The sequence below is a fragment of the Giraffa tippelskirchi genome, chromosome 3, assembly GCF_054371585.1.
Source record: "Giraffa tippelskirchi isolate mGirTip1 chromosome 3, T2T-mGirTip1v1.2.pri, whole genome shotgun sequence".
NCBI lineage: Eukaryota > Metazoa > Chordata > Mammalia > Artiodactyla > Giraffidae > Giraffa > Giraffa tippelskirchi.
In genome coordinates, this window is record NC_137277.1 from 20186067 (window position 1) to 20209559 (window position 23493).

The following is a 23493-nucleotide window of genomic DNA, read 5'->3' on the forward strand; positions in this document are numbered from 1 at the left end:
TGTTAGTAGGAACTTTTGCAGTGGAGGTGATGTTTATGTGTGCGTGTGCAAATGCGAGTAAAGGAGGCTATAGAGGCACTACTCATTTGGTGTCTTAAATCTGATATCAGAATGATATGTAAGGGTCAAATGGAGGAGATGGAATCAAAACAAGAAAAAACCTTAGCCTCATTTGTAGGTGCTGTGGGCATTCAGAGTTGAAGCAGTGATTGGACCCTGGGTAGGGTTAGGGACGAGGGCTAAGTTCTCCAGAGGAGACAGGAAAAGGACGCACAATGCCGCCAACGGGAAAACCACTTGAGGCAAGAGCACCATCGAAGAAGGAACACAGTCTGTGGAGGGTGGAGGTGAGGTCGAGGGGGAGATAAGTTGACATTTTGAAAGTCATCTTGAGACTCAGAGGAGTGGAGGGGCCAAAGTTGGCTGAGGAGTTGGGGAACCTTAGCGGCTATAAAGATTTTGGGTGGGACAATGTTTTTGAACTGGGGGAGTTGCTGTGATTTTACTCTTATTGAAGAGGCACTATCCAGAAAGGAAAAAGATTAAGTTCAGCCAAAATTTAAAAGGAGTTCTGCCATCTAAATAGCCATAAGTTAGCTTTTTATAAGACAAAGTTCTTCACATTGTTGGTTAATAAATGTTAATGATTTATTCTGTAAAGCATTTATATTACATTTACATGTAATTCTGTAATGCAATTAAAAATTTTTAATAATAAAACTTTCAAATTAAAAAAAAGTCACTGAAGGGTCATCCTCGAATTTTTCAAACAGCAAATCTGAAAGAGTTGGTCTGCTCCTCCGAATACTTCTCACTGGATGCAGGGTCCTTGCCTGGGAGAATATGTTTCAGTCAGTGGAGCTGTAATTCATAACAGTGATTTATTTGTTCTATTTGTTTCTCTGAGTACCTGTTATGAGCTGGGCACCCTGCTGGATGCTGCGGGGTGAAGAGAGGAACAGACTGGTGAGCAAAAGCCCAGGCTCTTCCTGTCCTCAGGCTGACAGCCCAGTGTAGAGGTTATCAGTTCAAATTATGGAGTCACAGTGCTCACTCGGGCCCAAGTACGGAGAACACTGGGGATCTTCCCCAAAGCGGTGTCTTCCCAACAGCAAAACTGGGGAAGTTGTAAGCTAAGGATACATGCATTCACGGAGGGGCTTGAGCAGAGGTGATTTCAGCATACAACTGGGGCAAAGGTCAACCGTCAACCGAGTCCAGGCTTTAGTTGATTGAGGTCAGGAGTGTCAATGTTGTCCTTCCATCCTACACCTGGGTGGGGGCCTTGTATATTGTTATGTGTATCTCATGAGGAGGAACTAGGACTCTATCACTTTATCACTTTGTTGTTGTTTGCCTTTTCTCTGTTGGACTCCTGCTGAGACCTGTTCAGGGGCAAACATTGCAACCAGGATTAGGCGAAAATGGCTTCTCTTACGTGAAGAAAATCATTCCTGGTTCTCCTTCTTTAGAGACCTCCTAACCTGTCTGCTTACAGAATTGTTTATTTATGTTCCTAAAACCCTCTGACCTCCCCATTACCCTGGGGCAAGAGTTCCTGTTTCTTTGTATGGCTTAACCAAGAGCCTCTCCACCCTCATCTCTTGCCATAGTTTCCTTCTGTGGTCTCCGCAGGGTTCTGCTTCATTACAACTGCCTGGAGCCCATCCTTGGAGGTGATTATTCAGTACTTGTAGAGTAAGGACCAGCCTCTAGTGTCTCAGAGCCCTTCAGGTGACTGAGATGTGCATGCTGGGTGAGCCCTGATCTCTGCTTTTGTTCTGAAGTTCTCTGTCCACACCTTAGCATCATCTGCTGCTGCTGCTAAGTCGCTTCAGTCGTGTCCGACTCTGTGCGACCTGATAGACGGCAGCCCACCAGGCTCCACCGTCCCTAGGATTCTCCAGGCAAGAATACTGGAGTGGGTTGCCATTTCCTTCTCCAGTGCATGAAAGGGAAAAGTGAAAGTGAAGTCGCTCAGTCATGTCCTACTCTTAGCGACCCCATGGACTGTAACCTACCAGGCTCCTCCGTCCATGGGATTTTCCAGGCAAGAGTACTGGAGTGGGGTGCCATTGCCTTCTCCGAGCATCATCTGAGGAGCTTTCAAATATTGAAACTTGGTTCCCATCCTCAACAATTCCCATTTGGCATCTGGTTTGGTTTCAAGGCATCTCTGTTTTATTTTTTATTTTTACGAAAATATCTGCCCTCGTAATTCTCTGCAGCTAGAGTGGGAGAAGGAAATGGCAGCCCACTCCAGTATTCTTGCCTGGAGAATTCCATGGACAGAGGAGCCTGGTGGACTACAAGTCCGTGGGGTTACAAAGAGTCTGACACAACTAAGTGACTAAATCACCACCACCACCACCACCAGCATTCTTGCCAGGAGAATCCTACAGACAGAGGAGCCTGATGGGCTACAGTCCATGGGGTCGCAAAGAGTCAGACACGACTGAGCAAGATGAACACACAGCTAGGCTGGGGAACCTCTGCATACCAAGGGCAGAATCGGGGAGTAGATATTACAGGAAAACAGATCGTGAGTCTGGAGTGACTTATCTTTTTATGTACAGATCTCCAAGTATTTGAAAAGCCACTATTCCGTAAGTTATCCTTTTCTCTCCTGACCTTACTTCCTGCTCCCCAAGTCTTCTTACTGGGCAAAACATTCATGTTCTTGGACTGCTCACACCCTGATTGCCCCTCCCTGAATATGTTTGTTTGCTAGCGCACCATTTAAATTGTGATACAGTCAGAATATCACTGTGGGCCAACTGGACTAATCCTTTCATTCAGACAACATATATGTCTGTTAAAATATCATTAGATCACATTGACTTCATATTATGATTGACTCACGGTTTACTTAAAATCAATGAAACTCCCACTGTAGCATAGTGGTTAAGAGCTGGAATTCTGAAAATGGACTTACTAGGGTGGGGTTCCAGTTGCATACTTTTACTACCTGTCTGACCTTGGGTGAATCACTTAATATTCTGTGCCTTATTTTCCTCCTCTGTCAAATGGATATAAAAATAGTGTCTATCTCACAGGATTATGAGGATGAAATGAGTAAATAAGTATATGTCAAAGTGCCTGGGACATAGTGAGTGCTATATAAATATTAGCAATAATCATTAGTTCTTTGGACTGCTCTTAAACCAAGGTTATTATTTTTCATCTTTCTCTTTCATTTGGATATCACTTAGTGTTTCCACCTTTAGTCTTTTTAGGACCTGGAGTTGTCCTTGGGTGAACTGTGTATGGAGATATTTGATTAGGGTGCCACCCAACCCTCTCTTCTTGCTTCTTCCCCTTCACTTACACCAAATCACTGCATTACTAACTCCCTCCCTCAGGCTACATTACAAAGACCCATTAAAATGCATGTATTTTATGTAGAAGGGAAAGTTGAGCTTATCATTTAACAGGACTAATCTGATGACAGAGGATGAAATGGTTAGACAGCATCATCAACTCAAAGGACAGGAGTTTAAGCAAACTGAGAGATAGTGAAGGACAGGGAAGCCTGGTGTGTTGCAGTCCATGGGGCCCCAAAGAATTGGGATATGACTTAGCAACGAAACAACAACAATCTGATGATTTAATCTCTTTTTCCCAGGGCATTGAGGAAATGGATTTAGCACAAGAAATGCTGATGAAAGGGATGCCATGAGGGGAAGGAAAAATACAGCTGTAAGGTGCACCCAACACAGACAGGAGGGATGCTGTACAATTTTTTTTTTTAAAGGCGAGAGTGACCCCCAAAATATAAGGTGGTTAGTTTTTTGTTGTTGTTTGTTTTGTCTTTTAATTAATTAATTAATTTTTGGCTGTGCGGGATCTTCGTTGCTATGCGAGGACTTTTCTCTAGTTGCAGTGAGCAGGGGCTATTTGCTAGCTGTGGTGCATGGGCTACTCATTGCGATCACTTTTTTAGTTGCGGAGCACAGGCTCTAGAGTGCAGGGCCTTCAGTAGTTGTGGCACACAGGCTTAGTTGCTCTGAGGCATGTGGAATCTTCCCCAACCAGGGATCGAACCTGTGTTCCCTGAATTGGCAGGCAGACTCTGAACCACTGGACCACCAGGGAAGTCCCCATTATTTTTTTTTATTAGTTACATAACAGTCCTTCAAAAGAGGGCTACTTCCCCATTTTGCTAAAGGAGAAGCCTGTTTAGTAGTCAAATAATGTGCCTTTCTTCCTATATAGCTGATAAATGACCGTCAGGGCTTGCACTTGGGCCCATCCAAGGTCAAGTCTCTTGGTCCTTGGCTTCACACCACACAGCTTCAGGGGAGTGTGTCTGGTTGGGGGAGGGGTCATGTGACAAAGTGGGAAGGCCACGTGACACTCAGATTTGGTCTCTGTTGTGGTTTTTATCTGTAGCTCAGACCTATTCTCAGGCAACTTTAACCATAAAGTTCACATTCAGTAATTGACAAAGCATGTCTAGTTGTGTTACTTTCAGTTTAGAGAGAATGTATTTGTTCTGCTCTTGTTGTTTAATCTGAAATAGTTGTGATCACATATGGTGCCTATCCCAAAGGCAGTATGGGGAATACATGGCATTAAAAACTAAAATTACTTCCATAGCACTATTAGATTTGAAATAATAAGAGACCCTGGTAATTCATAGTTTTCAGAATCTTTTACTCAAAGGTAGCTGTTTGAGCACTAGATGTTCGTTACTGCTTTTGGTTTTGCTTTTAACGTCCTAATTGTCCTTCATGGATCAGACCACTAGGTTTTCCTTCCTTTTTGCTGTTCACATTCCTGGTCGTCTCCACCTCTTACATTTAACTATAAACCTGATACATTTTATTCTGTGTTTCTGGATTTAAATTAGATAACTATACCAAAGTAGTGCTAGTGATAAGACCTTACACATGTCAGGATTTGGAATGGAAAAAAAATCATGTGCTCAGCATGAACTTTTCCAGGAATTAAAATGGGATAATGGACTTCCCTGAAGACTGCCTGCCAATGCAGGGGACACAGGTTTGATCCCTGGTCCAGGAAGATCCTACATGCTGAGCGGCAACTAAGCTTAGTTGCTGAGTGGCAGTTGAGCCAGTGCACTGCAACTACTGAAGCTCACGTTCTAGAGCCCAAGAACTGCAACGAGAGAAGCCACTGTGATGAGAAGCCCATGATCACAGCTGGAGAGTGGCCCCTGCTTGCTTGAACTAGAGAAAGCCTGGTCGCAGCAAGCAAAGCCCAGCACAGCCAAAATAAATGAAGTTGGATAAGAAGAATGGGGGATAGTAGAATTTGCGGGGTTGTGTGTACTTCAGAGGGTCATTAAAACTGTTCTTCCCCTCACTTCTCCAAGCTCGACTTCCCAGTAATTTAGTAGCACTTCTTTATTATAATCAGTTTTGCCCACCTTAGGAGGGAACAATAATTAAAATTCTCTTATATCTCAATGTCCATTTTTTTTTTTTTTTGCAACGACGTGTTGGTTTCTGACTTTAAAACAAATATATTTTATTGCTATCTGTAATTGAATATATTTGATTATTACAGTGAGGTTAGTTCAGCTTGGGCATGCAAGTGTTTAGTATTTTGTCTTTTTAGGACACCAAAACTGGGTGTCTGTATAGATGTCTTATTGTGAAGGCAAATATCTAGTCTTTTTTTAAAAAAAATTAGTTTATTATTTTTGGTTGTGCTGGGTCTTTGTTGCTGCTCACGGGCTTTCTCTTGTTACAGCAGGTGGGGGCTACTCTTCGTTGCGATGCTTGGGCTTCTTGTTGCAGAGTATAGGCTCTAGGGCTCATGGACTTCAGTATTTGCAGCATGCAGGTGTAGCATTTTCAGTTCCCAGGCTCTAGACTGCAGGCTTGGTAGTTATGACACACAGGCTTAGTTGCTCTGCAGCATATGGGATCTTCCTGGATCAAGGATCGAACCCATGTTTTCTGCGTTGGCAAGCAGATTCTTATCCACTGTGCCACTGGGGAAGTACCCAGACATCTAGTCTTAAACTTTATAAAGGAACTGTTTGGATTTGTAAGCAATGAAATCGCGTATTTACTATCCAAGTGTACTTATTTTGAATTATTTTATTTTTATTTTATTTTTTTGGCCACACCATGCAGCATGTGGAACCTTAGTTCCCCAGTCAGAGGTCGAACCCATGCCGCCTGCATTGAAAGTATAGAGTCTTAACTACTGGTCCGCCAGGAAGTCCCAACGTGATTACTTTTATAGTCTTGTAAAAATATCTTCTCAAAAGGACTGGTTTCTGTAGACCTTAGTACTGTTTACATGTTACTTTTTACTTGGGTTGCCTTAGTCACTGGGCCTTTCCTGACAGCAAAGAGGAGCTTAGTGTAGACAACAGATGAAATACAAGTATGAATAAATATGTTGTTTTAAATGTAGGTATTTCTAATACAGAGTGTGGCTAACACCCAAAGAAAAATCTTGTGACGCACTGCAAGGTGGAACAGAAACTATCTTTAGATCTCTTTCTGTTTTGGATGTTTGTAGACACCTGGTTTTCCTCACTTTCACCCCGACTCACTCACCCCATGTTTAAATCCACTGGTGCATGGACGCAAAGAACAGGTGTTAATTTTAAAAATATATTTTATGGAATGATGTAGTGAAGCCTTTTTTAAGTGGTCTTGACTTGTGATTCTCAATACATCCCTTGGTTTCTTTAGATTGAAGTACATAAATGAAAACTGTGACTTAGTGGATGAATCTTTTCAGCGATCTTTACAGTAATAAGTTCCCCGTTAGACAATGGTCGTTTGTGTTTTGACTTCTTGGTAAATTATCCCCGAGAGGCTGAGAAATTCCTGTTCTGAAAAGTCCAGAAAGTCTTTGGTGACTTGCTGTTTCATTTTTGTTCTTTTCTCTTCAGTTGCAGAAAACAGGATCAAACTTACCTTTCCTTTATCTGCTAACATTTGCTATATGTGAACCTGAAACAGAGTAAAGTCCTGGAGAGGGACTTCCCTGGTGGTCCCATGGCTAAGACTCCATCCTCTCAGTGCAGGGGGGCCTGGGTTTGATTCCTGGTCAGGGAGCTAGACCCCACATGCCCCTGCAACTAAAGATCCCTTGTGCCACAACTGAGACCCAGCGCAGCCAAATAAATGTGTTTTTTTTTTTAAAAAAAAACGCAGCTGAAGAGAATTAGAGAATGTATTGCCCTAAGCCAGCCACTGTATGGAATAAATTGCCTTCTCTCCTCTGCCTGGAGTAGTACTGGGCATTCACATTGTTGTGCAAATTTCTCTCTCTGACGCGGGTTCAGTGAAAGTGGTTTTTAAGTCACGTTTAGAATTAGAATCATTCCATAGGTAAATACTTTAGCTAGAATTTAGCGAAGTCCTTCAGATTAACTTGTAATTCGAAAAACCAGAATTGAGATTGTGAAATAAAGTGGACTTGAAAAAAATTTTTTTGCAGTTAAGACAGTTACCACAAAGCTAATTGGCAATGGTTTTCCTAGACAATTTGGCTAATGATCTCTCTCTTTGTATAACATTTATTTGGCTGCGTCAGGTCTTAGTTATGGCACGTGGGAATCTTGTTGAGGTGTGTGGGCTTCTCTCTTGTTGCAGTTCATGGGATCAGTTGCCCCAGGGCTCAAACCCGAGTCCCCTGCATTAGAAGGCAGATTCTTAACCACTGGACCGCCAGAAAAGTCCCGGCTAATGATCTGTTGAGGATCCACAGTTCTTATGAAGAGCAGTTGGCCTGTGGCTCCTACTAGTTAAATATGGTTGGTAGCTAAGCAGCTGGTAAGGAAATCACTGTTTGACCCTTTGCCCGTGTTCTTGAAAATACTATCTGTTCTTTGGCTTTCATTTAGATTTTTTTTTTTCTAATATAAGAGAGCTAATACAGTATTATCTACAGTGATTAGACATAGAACATAACATTAGTCATTTTTGTTCTTTTAATTTTATGGAAAATAAAAGATTGTTAGTTCATGTCTGGTTTAAGAAATAGCCCAATTATTGTACTAACTAGCACTAACTAAAATCACTGCAGATGGTGACTGTAGCCGTGAAATTAAAAGACACTTACTCCTTGGAAGGAAAGTTATGACCAACCTAGACAGCATATTAAAAGCAGAGACATTACTTTGCCAACAAAGGTCTGACTAGTCAAGGCTATCGGAGAAGGCGATAGCACCCCACTCCAGTTCTCGTGCCTGGAAAATCCCATGGACGCAGGAGCCTGGTAGGCTGCAGTCCATGGGGTCGCAAAGAGTTGGACACGACTGAGCGACTTCACTTTCACTTTTCACTTTCATGCATTGGAGAAGGAAATGGCAACCCACTCCAGTGTTCTTGCTTGGAGAATCCCAGGGACGATGGAGCCTGGTGGGCTGCCGTCTGTGGGGTCGCAAAGAGTCGGACATGACTGACGTGACTTAGCAGCAGCAGCAGCAGTCAAGGCTATGGTTTTTCCGCTAGTCATGTATGGATGCGAGAGTTGGACTATAAAGAAAGCTGAGCGCGGAAGAATTGATGCTTTTGAACTGTGGTATTGGAGAAGACTCTTGAGAGTTCCTGGGACTACAAGGAGATCCAACCAGTTCATCCTAAAGGAAATCAGTCCTGAATATTCATTGGAAGGACTGATACTGAAGCTGAAACTCCAGTACTTTGGCCACATGATGTGAAGAGCTGACTCATTTGAAAAGATCCTGATGCTGGGAAAGATTGAAGGCGGGAGGAGAAGGGGACGACAGAGGATGAGATGATTGGATGGCATCACTGACTCAATAGACATGAGTTTGAGTAAACTCCAGGAGTTGGTGATGGACAGGGAGGCCTGGCGTACTGCAGTCCATGGGATCGCAAAGAGTCGGACATGACTGAGGGATTGAACTGAGCTGAACTGAGCACTAACTAAAACCCAAATGACAGCAACAAAAACCCTCTGAGTAATGAATTGGAAATGAATTGGCAAGCTTGCAACAATTTGTAATTTTTTAATGGTGTAAGAGTTTGAAAATGCAACTATTCAGGCATGAAAGTGAAAAAGTGAAACTGTTAGTCACCTCTGACTCTTTGCGACCCCATGGACTGTAACCCGCCAGGCTCCTTCCTCTGTCCATGGAATTCTCCAGGCAAGAATATCAGAGTGGATAGCCATTCCCTTCCTCAGAGGATCTTCCTGACTCAGGGATCAAACCCCAGTCTCCTGCATTGCAGGCAGATTCTTGACTGTCAGAGCCACCAGGGAAGCCCGTGACTCCATGGTTAATCCAGAAGTGAGCAGGGATAGTGGGATGCTGCTACATAGTTTTAATTTGGACCTTCAAGGATCAGACTGTAATGGCTCTGTATTTGTATCCACGATCAGCAGTTTATTTTTTAATTGAGTTATAACACAGGAGTTGATTATGAAAAGGTGTCTATTTCTTTAAGTACTTTATTAGAACCACAGCTTTTGGATTACATAATCTGCAGTAGTGTCCAACAAAAATAGAATACAAGTCACATATGTAGTGTTAAAGTTTCTAGTAGCCACACTAAAAGAATTAAGAAGAAATAGATAAAATTCATCTTAATGGTGTATTTTATTTAGGGACTTCCCTGGTGGTCCCATGGTTAGGACTCAGCGCTTTCACTGCAGGGAGCTTGGGTTTGATCTGGGAACTAAGATCCTGCAAGCCATGCACAGCAACCAAAAAGAAAAAAAAAAGATAGATAGTAAAACTTAACCCAGTATATCTAGAATATTAACATTTCTATATTAATGAGATATTTTACTTTTATTTTTGTATTGAGTCTTCAAAATTCAGTGTGTATTTTATAGCCTCTCTGGTTTGAAACAAGCCACATTTTCAAGTGCTCAGTAACCATATATGGCTACTGGCTACTGTATTGAATTATGTAGATCTACAGTTTTGTACATTCACATGAGACAGAATCTACATACATTGGCATATTACACAGATTTCTATGCAAATCATGTCCTGAGAAACACAAGGCAGATCCTGATGCTTTTAGCCTAGGCAGATTTTAACTTGGTCCTAATGTGAATATTGTGAGAGTGTTCTAATGGCCTTTGATTTCTTTTTTCTTTTTTAATTTTATTGGAGTATAATTGACTTACAACTTTGTGTTAGTTTCAGCTCAATGATTCAGTTATACATATACATATATTCATTCTTTTTCAGATCCTTTTCCCATAAAGGTTATTACAGAATATTGAGTAGAGTTCCCTGTTTTATACAGTAGGTCCTTGTTGGTTATCTATTTTATACATAGTAGTGTGTGTGTGTTAATCATAAACTCCTAATTTATCCCTCTCATCCACATTTACTCTTTGGTAACCATTTGTTTGTTTTTGAAATCTGTGAGTCTTTCTGTTTTGTAAGTAAGCTCATTTGTATCATTGTTTTAAAGGTAAATTCCACATAAGTGATATCATATGATATTTGTCTTTTCTGTCTAACTTACTTCACTTGGTATGGTAATCTCCAGGTCCCTCCATGTTGCTACAAATGACATTATTTCATCCTTTTTATGGCTGAGTTGTATTCCATTGTGTGTGTGTGTGCACGCATATCATACACAAATGCTACATTTTCTTTATCCATTCCTCTGTTGATGGTCATTTAGGTTGTTTCCATGTCTTGGCTATTGTAAATAGTGCAGCAGTGAACATTGGGGTGTGTGTATCTTTTTGAAGTAAAGATTTTCTCTGGGTATATGGCCAGGAGTGAGATTACTGGATCATATGATAGTTCTATTTTTAATTTTTTAGGGAACCTGCATACTGTTCTCCATAGTGGTTGTAGGCCTTTGATCTCCTATTGAGAGTAAAATTCACCATGGTCACAATGCTTCAGCAGTAGCATACGCTTCTTCACTGTTTAGCACACACGTACTACTGCCCAGGTAGCATTGCACTGGTACTGTGGCAGGTTAGTCTTGGGGGTGAGCAATGCTTGGTGGGGGGTGGCGGGCGGAGGAGACTGCAAAGGAGTGGTAGCTAAAAATGTTTGAGATGTGCCTCAGATGCTGTTTTTTTTAAAAAAAAAATCCCAAGCAGTGAGAAAACTTAACTTATTCCCCTCTAACATTGTTGGAAGATTTAGCTTATTTTATCTAAAAGAATTAGCCTGATGGGGCAAGTACCTCATTCTGACATTCTCATTTCTTTGCTTTACCAAAGTTTTCATCGGTGGAACTTAAGCCTTTGGTACTTGAGCAGAGAAATACCTTAGATCTGTGGCATTAAGTGTAAAGCACACATTGGATTTAGAAAACTTTCTATGAAAAGAAGACTGTAATGTATCTCATGAATAATTTTTGTATGATCACACGTTAAGATGCTAACATTTTGGATGTCTTAGGTTAAGGAAAATGTATTTTTAAAGTTAATCTTACCTGTTTCTTTTTACTTTTAAAAATATGGCCCCTAGAATATTTAAGATCACCTCTGTGGCTTGCATTACATTTCATTGGATAATGCTGCCTTAGATAGTTATTTGTTCAATGTAAAGACTGCTGAGTGGGGCCAGCCTCCGCTGTCCTGAATATATGCTTGAAAGCTTGACCCATTGATATCATCTTTGTAGTAGCAAAGGGGTCTGCTACGTCTGTCCCCCCAACAGAGGGCAAGAGAACAGCAGCACAGCTCTCTAGAATTCTGTAATTTGGGTTTGTTCGGCTTGAGTTGCTCCTCAGCATGTGGAATCTTCCCAGACCAGAGATCGAACCCATGTCCCCTGCATTGGCAGGTGGACCCTTAACCACCGGCCCGCTATCGAAGTCCCAGCCAGTTCTTTTTATAAAAGGACCAATAATTAGGTGCTTCTTCATGCCTTCTCTGAGAAATCAAACACTCTATGTATGTGTTTGTATATATTCTATGTCTCAGTAAATATTCTCACTGTCCCAGAGAACCATGTGAATATACTTTGATCTAGACATACCTTAGTCTTTGGCTACTGCTTGTAGTTATCCTTTACAGCTTCTTAAGATTGTTGTTGCTATGTTAGTTGCTAAGTCGTGTCCAACTCTGCAACCCCATGGACTGTAACCCACCAGGCTCCTCTGTCCTTTGAATTCTCCAGGCAAGAAGACTAGAGTGGCTAGCCATTCCCTTCTCCAGGGAATCTTCCCAACCCAGGGATCAAACCCAGATCTCCTGCATTGCAAGCTGATTCTTTACCATCTGAGCCACCTGGGAAGCCCAGTTCTTAAGATTACTTGGTCTCTATTGCTATTTAAATGACCCAGGCTATTCAGAAAGAGGATTTAAGGTAGTTAGCTGGCTTGCTTTCTTCCTGAACATTTCTCTGGGGTGTTCATGAACCTGGGGACAACTCAAATGCCTTGTCTTTAGCTTCTCTTCTTTCTCATCCCAGACTGAGAAATTTTAAAAACAAAATTACTCTTTTTGAATGGGAGAACCCCACACAGATTCTTGCTTATAGGTTTAAATGTGTAGTTTTTTTTTAACATTTTATATTGGAGTATAACTGATTTAACAGTGTGGTAGTTTCTAAATCTGTAGCCTTGGAATTAGCTCTCTGTCCTCCCTGAACACCCACATCCCACGTTTTGGTCTTAGTTCAGGTTTACTGTATTCATACGTCCCAGTCCACCTGAAAGGAGTGCCAAAGTGGAAAGAAAGAAACTCATATCTGTTGAGCATCTATTGTGTGCTGAGCACTGAGCTGGATGCTCTAGAAATATTCTTTCAGTAGCCCGGAGAGCTGGGAATTATGATCTCTGTTTAATAAGAGGAAGAAATGAAATCTGGAAGTGAAATAGTTTCTCAACTTCACATACCTCTGGGAGATAATGGTTTCTAGAACTTGGCATCATGCCCACATTGTCATCTTGGTTTAGAAGAAAGACGCTGTGGTGTGGCCCCAGAGGTAGAGATTTGAATGCATAGGTATTGTTCTAAACCGGGTGGAGCAAGTGAGAGCCTTTCCACAGCACCTTTTATCCCTAATCACAGACCCGATCCCTATGTTGGATAGATTGTTTTTCCTCTTACTGGGGCTGGTAGTGACCATATGAACCTTTGGTTTGCAGTTGTGACCCTTGATTCCAGCAGAATGGCTCAATGGAATCAGCTCCAGCAGCTGGACACACGGTACTTGGAGCAGCTCCATCAGCTGTACAGTGACAGCTTCCCCATGGAGCTGCGGCAGTTTCTGGCCCCTTGGATTGAGAGTCAAGATTGGTAAGTCCTTCTCAAGAAACTCCCCCAAATTGCTAGGTTTTAGTTTGAGTCGAGAGACATGATCTGCTCTAACTTAACTCTTTGCTAACTATTTCATCTTAAAGCTTATGGTTGTAGGTGACGGGGCAAAAGAGATTGGAAAGTAAAGAGGTCATTTTAGTCCTGAAAAACATTTTTACGTTAAAAAGGCATCTGGATAGCTGTCTTTTGGCACACTTAAACATCCTGCTTAGGAGTTCGGTTCAGTTTAGTCGCTCAGTCGTGTCCGACTGCAACCCCATGGATACAGCACCCCAGGCCTCCCTGTCTATCGCCAACTCCCGGAGTATACTCAAACTCATGTCCATTGAGTCGGTGATGCCGTCCAGCCATCTCATCCTCTGTCATCCCCTTCTCCTCCTGCCTTCAATCTTTCCCAGCATCAGGGTCTTTTCTAATGAGTCAGTTCTTCGCAAGAGGTTTTAAAATTGAAAGTAAAAAGTGTTACTGGTTCAGTCGTGTCTGACTCTGTGACCACATGGGCTGTAGCCCGCCAGGCTCCTCTGTCCATGGAATTTTCTAGGCAAGAACACTGGAGTGGGTTTCCATTCGCTTCTCCAGGGAATCTTCCCAACCCAGGGTTGAACTCAAGCTTCCTGCATTCCAGGCAGATTCTCTACCATCTGAGCCACCAGGGAAGCCCATTTTAATTTCATTTGCTTAATGAGATTCTCTGCATGTTCTGATGCTTCAGGGACATGCTACAGATATTTTTTTTTTATCTGAATGAGAATTTTGTCATGGATTAGAAAAGGTTTGGGTTTGTGCTTCTGATTCCTCTTTCATTAAAGAAAAGAGATACAGAGTCAGAGAAACAGACTCATTCATAGAGGAGAGAGGGATTCCCTGGTGGCTTAGATGGTAAAGAAACGGTCTGCAATGCAGGAGACCCGGGTTCATATCCCTGGGTCAGGAAGATCCCCTGGAGAAGGAAATGGCAACCTACTCCAGTATTCTCGCCTGGAGAATTCCATGGACAGAGGAGCCTGGCAGGCTACAGTCCATGGGATCGCAAGAGTTGAACACGACTGAGAGACTAACACTCAGTCATAGAGGAGATAATGGTACAGGATCCCAGCAACTCTTTCCTTCACTTTAATGTATTCAGATCCACCTTTTAATTTTGGTTTAATGAGGCCCCTGACCTAGTTTTTCCAGAATTTGGTGAAGGGCCAGGAAGGAAATTCAGAGATGTTGGAAATAGGCCATCCTAACCTGGGATTGATTATTTGCTACTGAAAATCTGACCATAGAGTTGACTGAGAATTTAAAGGAAAACAGCATATCTGATCATTCAAAATTTGATAAATATAGAACTATGACAGTCGTTAATAGTATCCAAAATAATTGCTGGTAATTTTAAAATCAGTGACATTTATGATTGCTGAGTAAGATGCATCTAAAATGGTGAGTGGGTTAAAGCATCAGGGTTGCCTTGTTTTTCCCTCCTTCTTGATGGTGATTTCGAGTGCGTGCCTATGCGTGTGTGAGCGTGTGTGTGTGTGTAGGTTTCAGAATCATTCTGTATCTTTATCTTCCTTTTTTTAGGGCATATGCGGCCAGCAAAGAATCACATGCGACTTTGGTGTTTCATAATCTCTTGGGAGAAATTGACCAGCAGTATAGCCGCTTCCTGCAAGAGTCCAATGTTCTCTATCAGCACAATTTGCGAAGAATCAAGCAGTTCCTTCAGGTGTGATGAGAAACTGAACTTGCAGAGGAGAGTTTTAGCTTTCTTTCCTAAAAACATTTCTTTTCTCACTTGGCTAACTAATAACCTATCTTGTACTTTAAATCCAAGGAGAAGTTACCAGCCCTTGGAGTATTATTGCCTGAAATTTACTTCGTTGGTTCACTGAAATAATAATGTGATTTTTATGTTAATTATATTATGTTAGTATGCGAATAACATGATTGTAACAAGTTCAGATGACTAGGAAGATGGCTCTTACTTTTCATTGTCAAAGGCTTGGACACCATAATTGGATACTCCTTGACAAAGTCGGTCACCTCCCTGTAAGACCAGGATAACTCACTGTCCAAAGACAGATGACCAAGCCTACTCTCACTCTCTACTCTCAGTACTGCTCATCGTGACTGCCTTTCTTCTCTTCGTCACTTCATCTCCTACTGACTGTAGCCAGGCTCTGATGCTCTGTGGTTCCATGTAGTAAATGTAACGCTTTCCCTAGTTTATGAGGAAGTTAGCTGTAAGTTAGCAAAGTTCGGTCCACATCTCCTGAGTCTGCAGCTGCTTTTCATTCTCTTTGTCTCCCCACTTACAGAGCAGATACCTTGAGAAGCCAATGGAGATTGCCCGAATTGTGGCCCGTTGCCTGTGGGAAGAGTCCCGCCTCCTCCAGACTGCAGCCACTGCAGCCCAGGTGAGGCCTGGGAAGAAACAAGCGCTGTTGACATGTGCTTCCTTCATGTGTACGAAGATGTCCTTGCTTTTTGACCTCCATAGTAGTGGGTGTTGTTTTTTTTAATTTATTTTAATTGGAGGCTAATTACTTTACAGTATTGCATTGGTTTTGCCATACATTCACATGAATCAGCCATGGGTGTACATGTGTTCCCCATCCTGAACCCCCCTCCCACCTCCCTCCCCATCCCATCCCTCAGGTTTATCCCAGTGCACCAGCCCTGAGCACCCTGTTTCATGCATCGAACCTGGACTGGTGATCTATTTCACATATGATAATGTACATATTTCAGTGCTATTCTCTCAAATCATCCCACCCTTGCCTTCTTCACAGAGTCCAAAAGTCTGTTCTTTACATCTGTGTCTCTTTTGCTGTCTCACATATAGGGTCATCGTTACCATCTTTCTAAATTCCATATACATTCATATAACTGTATTGGTGTTTTTCTTTCTGACTTACTTTGCTCTGTACAGTAGGCTCCAGTTTCATCCACCTCATTGGAACTGATTCAAATGCATTCTTTTTAATAGCTGAGTAATATTCCATTATAGATATGTACCACAGCTTTCTTATCCATTCGTCTGCCGATGGACAGGGGGTTTTGTACAGAAAAAATAACTTTCTCAGCATATAAAATGCATTCTCCTTTTTAAAAAAGACTTTAATAAAACATTACAGAAAATTACAAGGAAGAAAGTTTTAAGAAGAACTGAAAGGTCACTCGCTCCTCTGTCCATTTTCTCTTTCCAGGAAACCAACATTAATAGTCTCGAATATATTCTTTCATAACTGTCTCCAGGCTCCTATAAACTATAGAAAACACATACACATTATATTTAAATTGGTTTACTTCTCCACATCTTGCTTTTTTTTGTTTAATTACATCATGTAAATCCTTCTAAGTTAAGTAGTTTAAAGCTAACTCACTTTATTTGCTGCATAATATTCTGTAGTTACATATTTGCTATAATTTGTTATTGTCCCTTCAATAGACTTCACTTCATTCTGATTTTTTTTCTCCTCCACTATAAACACTAGGGCAGGGCCTCCCTATATATCTTAATATATTTATGCTGTGTTTTCTCTACTACAGATTTCTAGGCGTGGGATTGTTAGGTCAGGGGTTATGTGTGTGTGTGTAAAATATATAAAATTTTATAGATAGTTATGAGCTGCTTTCCCCAAAGGCACGCTTGCACTGGCAGGAATGACAGTGTCCTCTTCTTGGGAGCCACCTTGGGGGTGTTTTGGGATTGAGTCATCAGGTTCATATGTATTTCTATTTGTGGTTAAGTTTGAGAATGACTTCCCTAGAGCTAGAGATATAGTTAACTTAGGGATTAGAGATTATATGACCCTACAGGTCCATTGGGGGACCACGTATTGATATATGATAGTCATATCCATCTCTTGAGATCATCTAATCTATTATATGCCTATGTGTGTCCTACTATGTGCTAGTTATTATGACCCCCTGATCTATAGGAGCTTGTGGTCTGAAACAGAAAATCAAACAACTTTATAGTGCAGTGGATTTTCCAGGCAAGAATACTAGAGTAGGTTGCTATGCCCCCCTCCAGGGGATCATCCTGACCCAGGGGTCGAATTCTCTCCTACACCTCCTTCATTGGAAGCTGGTTCTTTACCACTAGCGCCACCTGGGAAGCTTATGAAAGATATACAAATTATTAAAATATACTAAAAAAGATGAAAAAACTTGATTTAACCATAAGAATATATTTTAAAGGACTTTAAAAAATTACACTCTATCCCAACAAAAAGCCAATAGGCCAGATAGTTTAGAAGTTTTAACAAACCTTTGTGGTACAAACTGTTCCATTATCATTTAACTCCTACAAAGTTTAGGGGAAAAAGAGATGAGATTGAAATAATGCTAATATCAAGAACTAAAAGACAGTGTAAATTTTAAATGGTTAGGATTTTTTAGGGAGTCTGTTAATGTAATTCATTAAATTAGTAAATTAAAGAAGAAAAATTATATTTTTGTTAGATGAAAAAATTTAGTGTCCATTCCAGATTTTTAAAAATAAAGAACTTAACAAAAAAAGAAAATTTGTCAGAAATGTGATACACAATGGTGAAACACTAAAGTAATATTGTTAAAATAGTTACAAGATTGAGGGTGCCTCTGCCACTGATATTTTTCTGAAAGATCAAGCCAATGTACTAAGACAGAAAAAGGGAGTGAGTGTAAATGTTGGAAAGCAAGAGACAAACTTTGAATGAAACAAAACAACACAACTGTTGGAACTAACAAGAGTTCAGAAAGGTGATTGTGTTCAAGGTAAATATTTTAAGAATCAGTAGTTCTCTTATAAATAGTAACAGTAACCTTTCATTACATGCAGATGTAATGGAAGACCAGCTTCATAACAGGAAAGACAAATGTATATGATATGCATATATTATTGATATGTGTGAAAAAATGTCTAGAAGGATACGTTCGTTATTATTGTTTAGTTGCTAAGTCATGTCCAACTCTTTTATAACCCCATGGACTGTAGCCCCACCAGGTTCCTCTGTCCATGGGATTTCCTAGGCAAGAAAACTGGAGTGTGTTGCCATTTCTTTCTCTAGGGGATCATCCTGACCAGGGATCAAACCCGCCTCTCCTACACTGACAGACAGATTCTTTACCACTGAGCCACCTGGGAAGCCCCAGAAAGATATGTACCAAAGCATTGATATTGTTGGTTACAGGAGACTTTCTTATTTTCCCTGAGGGTTTTTTTGTTTATTTGGCTGATTGGTTGGTTTTTTTGGCCATGCTGCCTGTGGGATTTTATTTCCCCAACCGGGGATTGAACCCACACCCTCTGCAAAGAAAGCACAGAGTACTAACCACTGGACTACCAGGAAATTCCCCTGAGGTGTTTTCTTTAATAACCTCTAATCAGGAAATTTTTTTTCTTTTTCCCTTCCTTAAAAAAATTATGGTAGCATACATACAACATGAAATTTACCTTCTTCAGTTCAGTTCAGTCACTCAGTCATGTCCAACTCTTTGCGACCCCATGAATTGCAGCGCGCCAGGCCTCTCTGTCCATCACCAACTCCCGGTGTCTACCCAAATCCATGTCCATCGAGTCAGTGATGCCATCCAACCATCTCATCCTCTGTCCTCCCCTTCTCCTCCTGCCCCTAATCCTACCCAGCATTAGGGTCTTTTCCAATGAGTCAACTCTTTGCATGAGGTGGCCAGAGTATTGGAGTTTCAGCTTCAACATCAGTCCTTCCAATGAACACCCAGGATCGATCTCCTTTAGGATGGATTGATTGGATCTCCTTGCAGTCCAAGGGACTCTCAAGAGTCTTCTCCAACACCACAGTTCAAAAGCATCAATTCTGCGGCACTCAGCTTTCTTCACCGTCCAACTCTCACATCCATACATGACCACTGGAAAAACCATAGCCTTGACTAGATGGACTTTTGTTGGCAAAGTAATGTCTCTGCTTTTAAATATGCTATCTAGGTTGACCATAACCTTCCTTCCAAGGAGTAAGCGTCTTTTAATTTCATGGCTGCAGTCACCATCAGCAGTGATTTTGCAGCCCCCCAAAATAAAGTCTGACACTGTTTCCACTGTTTCCCCATCTATTTCCCATGAAGTGATGGGAACAGATGCCATGATCTTAGTTTTCTGAACGTTGAGCTTTAAGCCAACTTTTTCACTCTCCTCTTTCACTTTCATCAAGAGGCTCTTTAGTTCTTCACTTTCTGCCATAAGGGTGGTGTCATCTGCATATCTGAGGTTATTGATATTTTTCCCGGCAATCTTGATTCCAGCTTGTGTTTCTTCCAGCCCAGCGTTTCTCATGATGTACTCTGCATATAAGTTAAATAAGCAGGGTGACAACATACAGCCTTGATGTACTCCTTTTCCTATTTGGAACCAGTCTGTTGTTCCATGTCCAGTTCTAACTGTTGCTTCCTGACCTGCATACAGGTTTCTCAAGAGACAGGTCAGATGATCTGGTATTCCCATCTCTTTTAGAATTTTCCACAGTTTATTGTGATCCACACAGTCAAAGGCTTTGGCATAGTCAATAAAGCAGAAACAGATGTTTTTCTGGAACTCTCTTGCTTTTTCGATGATCCAGCGGATATTGGCAATTTGATCTCTGGTTCCTCTGCCTCTTCTAAAACCAGCTTGTTAACCATTTTTAAATATACAGTTCCAGAAATTTGTTCATCTTGCAAAATTAAAATTCTATACCTATTAAATAATAACTTCTTATTCCCCCTGGCATCACCATTCTACTTTCTGTGTCTATGAATTTGACTTTCTTTGTTGTTGTTGTTCAGTTGCTAAGTTGTGTCTGACTCTTTGAGACCCCATGGACTGCAGCACGCCAGGCTTCCATGTTCTTCTCTGTCTTCTGGAATTTGCTCAAACTCACGTCCATTGAGTTGGTGATACCATTCAGCCATCTCATCCTCTGCTGCCCTCTTCTCCTCCTGCCTTCAATCTTTCCCAGCATCAGGGTCTTTTCCAACAACTCAGCTCTTCACATCAGGTAGCCAAAGTATTGGAGCGTCATCATCAGTCCTTCCAATTCAGGGTTGATTTCCTTTAGGATTGACTGGTTTGATCTCCTTGCTATGCAAGGGGCTCTCAAGAGTCTTCTCCAGCACCACAGTTCAAAAGCATCAATTCTTTGGCACTCAACCTTCTTTATGGTCCAACTCTCACATCCCTGCACGACTACTGGAATAACCATAGCTTTGACTATACAGACCTTTGTTGGCAAAGTGACATCTCTGTGAATTTGACTATCTTAGGTACCTCATTTAAGTGGTAACATACAGTGTGTGCCTTTTTTGACTGGGTTATTTCTCTTAGCATAACATCCTTAAGGTTTATCCATGTTGTAGCATCTTTATCCAGAATTCCCTTCCTTTCAAAGGACGAATACTATTCATTGTGTGGCTATATCACATTGTGTTTATCCATTCATCTTTATCCAAGTGTCAGTGGACACTTGGGGAGCTTCTACCTTTTGGCTATTGTGAGTGATGCTGCTGTGAACATGAGTGTGCAATTTTTTTTTTTTCTTTTCAAAGACAAAAACGGGGACTTCCCTCGTGGTCCAGCGGCTAAGATTCCAAGCTCCCAATGCAAGGGGCCCGAGTTCAACCCCTGATCAGGGCACTAGATCCCACATACTGCAACTGAGTGTTTGTGTACAACAACAAAAAGATCCAATGTGCTGCAACTAAGACCATGCTGCATGCCAAGTTGCTTCAGTCATGTCTGACTCTTTGTGACCCCATGGACGTGGCCCACCAGGCTCCTCTGTCCATGGGATTCTCAGGCAAGAATACTGGAGTGGGTTGCCGTGCCTCCCCTCCAGGGAATCTTCCTGACCCAGGGATCAAACCTGCGTCTCTTAAATCTCCTGCTTTGGCAGGCAGGTTCTTTACCACCAGCACCACCTGGCAACTAAGACCAGACACAGCCAAATGAATAATTTAAAAAAAAGACAAAAATATAACAGGAACAAAGAGAAAGAACATCTAAGTCTAATTGAGAGAATCGGAGAAGGCATCAAGGAGAAAGGAGAGATCATGTTTGAGCCGAGACTCAAGGCTTATCAGATGAGCATCAGGCAAATGGTAAAGAGAGCACACCATAGGCAGAAAGAAGATCATGTTCAAACAGGGAAACGGAGGAATATGTATTCTTGGGAGAAGTATAGAAAGTTTAGCATCTGACTGGGTAAAGGAAGATAAGGTGGTCAGAGGGCCACATCTTGAAAATCTAGTTAGTCATGCCTCAGTTTGACCTCAGAAGAGCAGTTTTACCGCAGGGGACTTGGGGCCAGACTGCCTGTATGTGAACCCCAGAGCTCCGCCACTTGCTGTGTAACCTTAGGCAAACTGTTTGCTCTCTCTCCTCCATTGGGGAAGATAATTGTACTGACTTCATAGAATTAAATCAATTCTTATATGTAAAATGCATAGAACAGGACCTGACACATGAATGCAAAATAAATGTTAACTGTTTTCTGTTACTGCTGCCATTGTTATCATCACGTCTGTACAAAATGGGACCCACTAAAGAATTCGTTTTTTTTTTTTTTGGCTGCACCACACAGCATGCAGGATCTTAGTTCCCTAACCCGGGATTCAACCTGTGCCCTCTGCAGTGGAAGCACGGAGTCCTAACCTCTGTACCACCAGGGAGGGCCCTCCACTAAAGAATTTTAGGTAGAAAGCTGGTATGCTCAGATGCAGGTGAGGGGGTAATACTCATCGTTCAAGAAGTAAGGGAGGTTAGCAGATGGAAGTTTTCTGTACATCACTAGGGTTTGCTGTTTGTGGAGAACTTTTATGTTTGCACACTGTTCCATAGGATAAAAATAATCAACTTAAGCCAATTTGGATAGAGGCGCCAACTTACCATGGGAGTTAGAAAAGCAGGAAGTGTCCCAAGGATGTTCCCAATTGTGTTGATCGGGGCTAGCAACCAATGCTCGGGGCCCAAATCCAGCTTGCTGTGTTGTTTGTTTGTTTTTTTCTTTATTTATTTAAAATTGAAGGCTAATTACAATATTGTTTTGGTTTCTGCTGTACATCAACATGGATCAGCCATCGATATACATATGTTCCCTCCTTCTTGAGCCTCCCTCCCACCTCCCATTCCATCCCAGCCCTCTAGGTTGTCACCGAGCCCTGGTTTGAGTTCCCTGAGTCATACAGCAAATTCCCACTGGCTATCCATTTTGCGTATGGTAGTGTGTATGTGTCCCTGATACTCTCTCCATTCATCCCATCCTCTCCTTCCAATCCCCCTCCCACCCCATGCTGTGTATTTTTGCAAATGAAATGTTTTTGGAACACAGTCACACAGGTTCACCTGTGCACTGTCTCTAACTGCTTTCATGCCGCAATGGCAGGGCTGCGTATTTATGACAGAGAATGGGTACCCGACAAAGCCAAAAAAAAAATTTACAGTGTGTCCCTTAGAGAAAGTTTGCAGCCCCATGATACAGAGCTAGCTCAAGCCAGGTCTCACTGTTGTTTCGTCTGTTGACATCGTCTGGTATATTCCCACCTGTCTTTTGTGGGTAAAGCCCTGGGAGACTAGTGGGATGTGGTCCCTTGTCTCCCAGGGCTCTCTGTCTAATTGGGTAATAGGTGCACAAACACTCCAAGTGAGAAGATGTAGAGGAGGATGTTGAAGTTGAATAAGGTTTCACAGTGGAGCAAAAACATTTGTACTGAGTTTGGAAGTGAATGAGTTCAGGTGTGCCAGTCTGAGTGAGGTGGCACTAGTGGTAAAGAACCTACCCTCCAATGCAGGAGACATAAGAGACTCGGGCTTGATCCCTGTGTTGGGACAATCCCCTGGAGGAGGGCATGGCAACCCACTCCAGTATTTTTGCCTGGAGAATTCCATGGACAGAGGAGCCTGCTGGGCTACAGTCCAGAGGGTCACAAAGAGTTGGACACTACTGAAGCAACTTAGCACGCGTGCACACAGTTAGGCTGAGTAGACAGGGTGCGGGGAGTCAGTGTGGAAACCTGCTGTGTGCAGAGAAGGGTAGGGAGTTTGTGGTGACTGAAGCACAGGGAGGGAGGGTTTAAGTTCTTCTTGGATTGTGTGATGCTTATACCTGGAAGCAGTGGGGTGCCGTTTCTATGGGTGATAACTGATCACATCCGTTTTCCCAAGTGCAGTACCAATTTAGAAATAGACCTGGGAGCACTTCCCTGGCCTGGTGATCTAGTAGTTAAGACTCCTCGCTGCCAGTACAGGGGGCGCCAGTTCAATTTCTGGTCAGGGAATGAAGATCCCACGTGCCATGTGAG

General features: G+C 42.0%; 1 protein-coding gene across 21 annotated transcripts in view; it reads left to right on the plus strand.

Annotated features, from left to right (window-relative positions):
* The window catches only part of STAT3 (signal transducer and activator of transcription 3), a 69815-nt gene that overhangs the window by 23385 nt on the left and 22937 nt on the right, over positions 1-23493 (plus strand). For all 21 annotated transcript variants that reach the window (XR_014078941.1, XM_081577561.1, XM_081577563.1 and 18 more), the window contains 3 exons: positions 13041-13191; positions 14779-14923; positions 15516-15614. Coding sequence is in view for 20 of the 21 variants with exons in the window: in XM_081577561.1 (XP_081433687.1) it covers positions 13064-13191; positions 14779-14923; positions 15516-15614 (372 nt within the window). In the remaining variant the exon portion in view is untranslated. The remainder of the gene's footprint in view (positions 1-13040; positions 13192-14778; positions 14924-15515; positions 15615-23493) is intronic.